This window comes from Lynx canadensis, chromosome D1 (genome assembly GCF_007474595.2).
Source record: "Lynx canadensis isolate LIC74 chromosome D1, mLynCan4.pri.v2, whole genome shotgun sequence".
Taxonomy (NCBI): Eukaryota; Metazoa; Chordata; class Mammalia; order Carnivora; family Felidae; genus Lynx; species Lynx canadensis.
In genome coordinates, this window is record NC_044312.2 from 60571038 (window position 1) to 60575411 (window position 4374).

General features: G+C 45.2%; 1 protein-coding gene across 1 annotated transcript; it reads right to left on the reverse strand.

Annotated features, from left to right (window-relative positions):
• Positions 1–615: 615 nt before the first annotated feature.
• Positions 616–1563, reverse strand: LOC115526494 (putative olfactory receptor 52P1). Its single transcript, XM_030333874.1, has one exon. The coding sequence runs from the start codon at positions 1561–1563 to the stop codon at positions 616–618; it is 948 nt and encodes a 315-aa protein (XP_030189734.1).
• Between the last annotated feature and the right edge of the window lie 2811 nt (positions 1564–4374).

Consider the following 4374-nt stretch of genomic DNA (forward strand, 5'->3'; position numbering starts at 1 on the left):
ATGTTTCCCAATAAACATGGGATCCCTAGGCTTTGTAATCATATCTACATCACAAATGGGAAATACCTAATGGTTCCTCATCCTTCAGACTTGTGCTACTTATCTCCTTATCAAAGTAAGGATACTATTGAGTGTGGGCTTCTCTCTCCACCATGCTGGGAACCACTGGTCTCTTAAACATTACCATTGACTCACAAACTGGCCCTCATACACAGAGGACAAGAGACCAATGCAAGAGGCAGGCCACTCCAGATGTGTAGGTGGCAGGTTTAAAAAGCAAGGGAACTTACTTATGAGATTTGTGTTAGTGACCCCAAGTACCCACCTGTCAAATCTTAAAAGTTTATAGAGAGGTCTTAACTGGGTTCAGTCATGTATACTGGCCAGATGGGCTCAACAATACCTTACTCTCTCAAGGCTGTGTTCATGGAACAGCTCTCACTGTGGGAATAGCGGGTAGAATGTATATTCCAGGGACAGGCGAAGGCGTGAGGAACCTCCAATTGCCCAGTCTAGCTCACAGTTTAACTGGTGGCTACATATTCCCAATGGCCCACTCCAACAATTGCCCAAACCTAAAGGAAGAAGACAAGGTTCTAGGGTGGGGTTGGAGATTTAAGATTGAACAATGCCCCGCTTCAGCAGTCGGAGGGCCCCATCCCGGATCTGCTTGGTCTTCATGCCATAGATGATGGGGTTGAGCATGGGTGGTACAACAAGGTAGAGGTCAGCCAAGAGGATATGGATGTGCCGGGGCACATGCTGGCCAAAGCGCTGAGTGTAGAATGAGAAGAGCCCTGGTGTATAGAAGAGAAGGATGACACCCAGGTGGGAGCCACAAGTGCCAAAGGTCTTAGCTCTTGCCTCTTTGGAGGAGAGGCCTAACACAGCCCGGAGGATTAGTGTATAGGAGACAGTGATGCATATGGAATCTGTGCCCACAACTAGCGTGGCAGCAGTAATGCCATAGATGTTGTTTGGCCGTGTACCCCCACAAGCCAGCTTTACCACAGCCATGTGCTCACAGTAGGAGTGGGCCACCACTCGGCTACAGTAGCTCAGCCTTGCCAATAAGCATGTGAGTGGGGTCATGAGGCCCAAGCCACGAAACACAGCAGCAGCTGCCAGCTTGCCCACAGCCTCTGGGGGCAACAATGACCCATAGTGCAGTGGCCGGCAGATGGCCAAGTAGCGGTCAAAGGCCATTGCTAACAGGATACCAGATTCAACAGCTGAAAAGCCATGGATAAAGAACATCTGAGTAGCACAGGCCCCAAAGTCAATCTCAGTAGCATTTGTCCAAAAAAGTGCAAGGAGTTTGGGCACAGTAGAAGTGCAGAGCACCAGGTCAATGATGGACAGCATGCATAGGAACAGGTACATGGGCTGGTGCAGTGCAGGCTCTGATCGCACCACCAGCAGCACTGCCATGTTGCCAAGCACTGCCAGGGCATACATGGAGCAGAAGGGAAATGCAATCCAAAAGTGGGATGCCTCCAGGCCAGGAATTCCCATGAGCAGAAAAGAGTTTGGGTTCTGATGGCTGTGGTTTGTGAAATGCATGGTCAGGTCCAGGTAGGGTAGGTAGAGAAGACCTTACTGCCCTGCTCTGAACCCTAGGAAGCTCTGACAGATGAAGCCATTGGGATTCATTCTTATTCTGTGGCTGAAACTGAAAGGATAGCAGAAAAAAATTGAGTTAGATCTCATAAAAAACATCCAGGATAAGAAGGTTGTATAGCATTGGGAAGTGATGCATGGCAGGAGGTGAATTTATCATTACCAGGGATCAGAGGAGCCTTTCCACTTAAGTCTGATTCAACAATGTCTAGGCTAGGCTGTAGGGTGAGTGACATGGTTGTAGAACTCACTCTTGTTACTTATCCTCACCATGGAGAATCTTCTATGCCTGTGAACCCAATTCTGCCTTGTACTCTTATTTTCTTCTGATCTGCCTATGTGACAATAAAATAATATAAAAATCAAAGGTCAGGCACATTTGATTTGTGGTTACTTTTCAAGATGGGAAGATCAAGACTGAGAGATAAGAGAAAGCAGAGTGTGGGGGGGTGTTGTTGGATGGGTTTTTTCAAGCCACTGAGCCCATGGTTATTCACAGATGAGGCTCAGAACAACAAACACACGGTGAAAGGCTGAGTCTCATGTAGTCTGCTAAAGCCGTAACATTGCCTGGCTTATGTTAGTACTAGAATCCTGCGCTTGTCATAGGTTTCTGTGTGAAACAGGTGAGATCATGCAGAATTGGTCAGTGGTAGATGTCAAGTTAATTTGGCCATAATAGGTGATCTGATAAAGTTACTGAGGAATGAAAACACAGTCTTATAAAAAATCAAAGGTACATGAAGAGGGTATGAGAAGTAAATCTTAATCACTGGGAACACAATTGTTAACTGTAAGCAAATATGGAGACTAGCTTGGTCAGATTATGGCATGGAGCTTCTACACATGTCCACCCCATCTCTTTGCCTATTACCCACACTTTCTATATTCCCTGATCTTCCCTTACCTAAAAGTACCTTCTCACTATTCTCTGATCCACTAGCCAGCCAGTAATTGAGAGTTTGAGAAAGAATTTGATTAAAAAGTCAGGAAGGGGATAGTAGAGGGAGAGAAGAGGATGAAAAGGAAAGTTGAGAACAAGACACAGGAATAAACACAGGAGATATTCGGGAGGGAACAGTACCTTTCTCACACTGGTTTCTAATATGATGGGATGTGACTGTGTTCTGGCTGTTAGTGGGAACAGAGAGGGTGGAACTGCTTGAGCCCTCTGGAGATAAGTCCATCTATATCCCTAACCTTAAGCTGCAGTACTCCTTGCAATCGCTTCCATCAGCTATCCATACCCAGAAAGAAAGAGGCAAGAAGGCAAAGGATAAGGTCTTCTCATGTGGTCTGGGGGAAGGAACCCTGGACCAGGATGCCATCTCAGTGCCCAATGTGGCTGTTACTGTGATATGGAGACAAACATCTTGTCCCTTTATGTCTTATCATCCCTTCTTCCATGCATTTAAAATTTTCCTTCTGTGCTATTTCCCTTCCTGAGTTTCTACCAGAGAGCTTGGGACCAAGAATACTCAGATGGTATTTCAGTTTTGGTGGTAGATGAAGGGTCAGGGACAGAGAGAAATCTGGGTGGGGGGTGGGGAGTTCTTGTAAAATGGTATATGTAAAGCTGTTCCATTCTGAGCACACCATGTATTTATTTAGTTCAGCATGTGACTCTGTCTGTATATGTTGCTGTATAAAATGCATGAACAAGGCTGTACTCAGACATGGTACGTACATTTAGATAAGACATTGTTTTTAGAGTGTCCATACTTCAATGCCCTTTCTTTGGTGTGGAGAAAATTGAGAGCTGAATAATCTAGACATAAATGGGAGAGACTTGCTTTCTTCACTTTTTCCCCCCACCTTTTCTTCCAGTCTTTTAACAATTGAATCAAGTTTCCTCAGCCTCTGAGCTGCCTCTCAAAGAATGTTTGCTCTATCCTTGTAGTTATGCAGCACAATGACTGCATGCCCCCCTTGCCTCGGCCCCATTTGCACAGATAGGGAAAATGAAGTTGGAAAAACATGTGGAGCACAGTATGCCAAGATTCTAAGAGAGATCAAGGTGAAGGCCTTGGGGTCATCACTTCCTGTCCTTCTCACTGATATTTGAGTTAGAGCTCATGAAAAATGTTCAGGAACAAAGCTGTCTCATGAAGAAAGGAACACACTATTCATCACTGAAAGTGCTTATGAGCATCTGGAAGCCACCTGCCCAGGATTCAACTTTTGTTAGTGGAAGAGTAAGAGCAGCCCTTTTCAAATCTCAGCTCTGCTAACTCACCAGCTATGTGATCACAGTCAAGTCACCTAACCTCTTGTCAACCTGCTTCAGATTCTGTGACCTGGAGAGTTCATTCCTACTTCAGAGGCTACTGTGAGGAATCCTTATGGGAGACATTCATCTGAAGAGCACTACATGGCATATAGCAATGGTAAAGAAGTGTGATTCATTTGTAAGTCCTTTTTATATGAAGTGGAGACTACCTCAGTGAGAAAATTATCTTAGTGTTCTCCAGGTCTTTGGCCTGTTTGTAGTGTGCTTACTGTAGGGTGACATACAGAGATAGACTTACCAGGCCTGGGACAGGGAGTGGTAGTAAAGTCTCAGGTCCTGCAAGGATTAGAGAGTGTGGAGCAAAAAGGCTGGAATATTTATCCTGTTATTAAGGCCCTAACTGAGATTAAAAATTCCCTGGGGATAAAGGCACTAAAAACACCTCTGGGATGCTGGAAAGAGGCAGAAAATTGAAGCTAGGATGTTTGGGTCTTTCCTTACCCTACCCAACCAAAAGAGTAGGA

Bases quoted from the DNA above. Each gene is read 5' to 3' on its own strand.
- LOC115526494 (XM_030333874.1), bottom strand. From the start codon at position 1,563: ATGCATTTCACAAACCACAGCCATCAGAACCCAAACTCTTTTCTGCTC.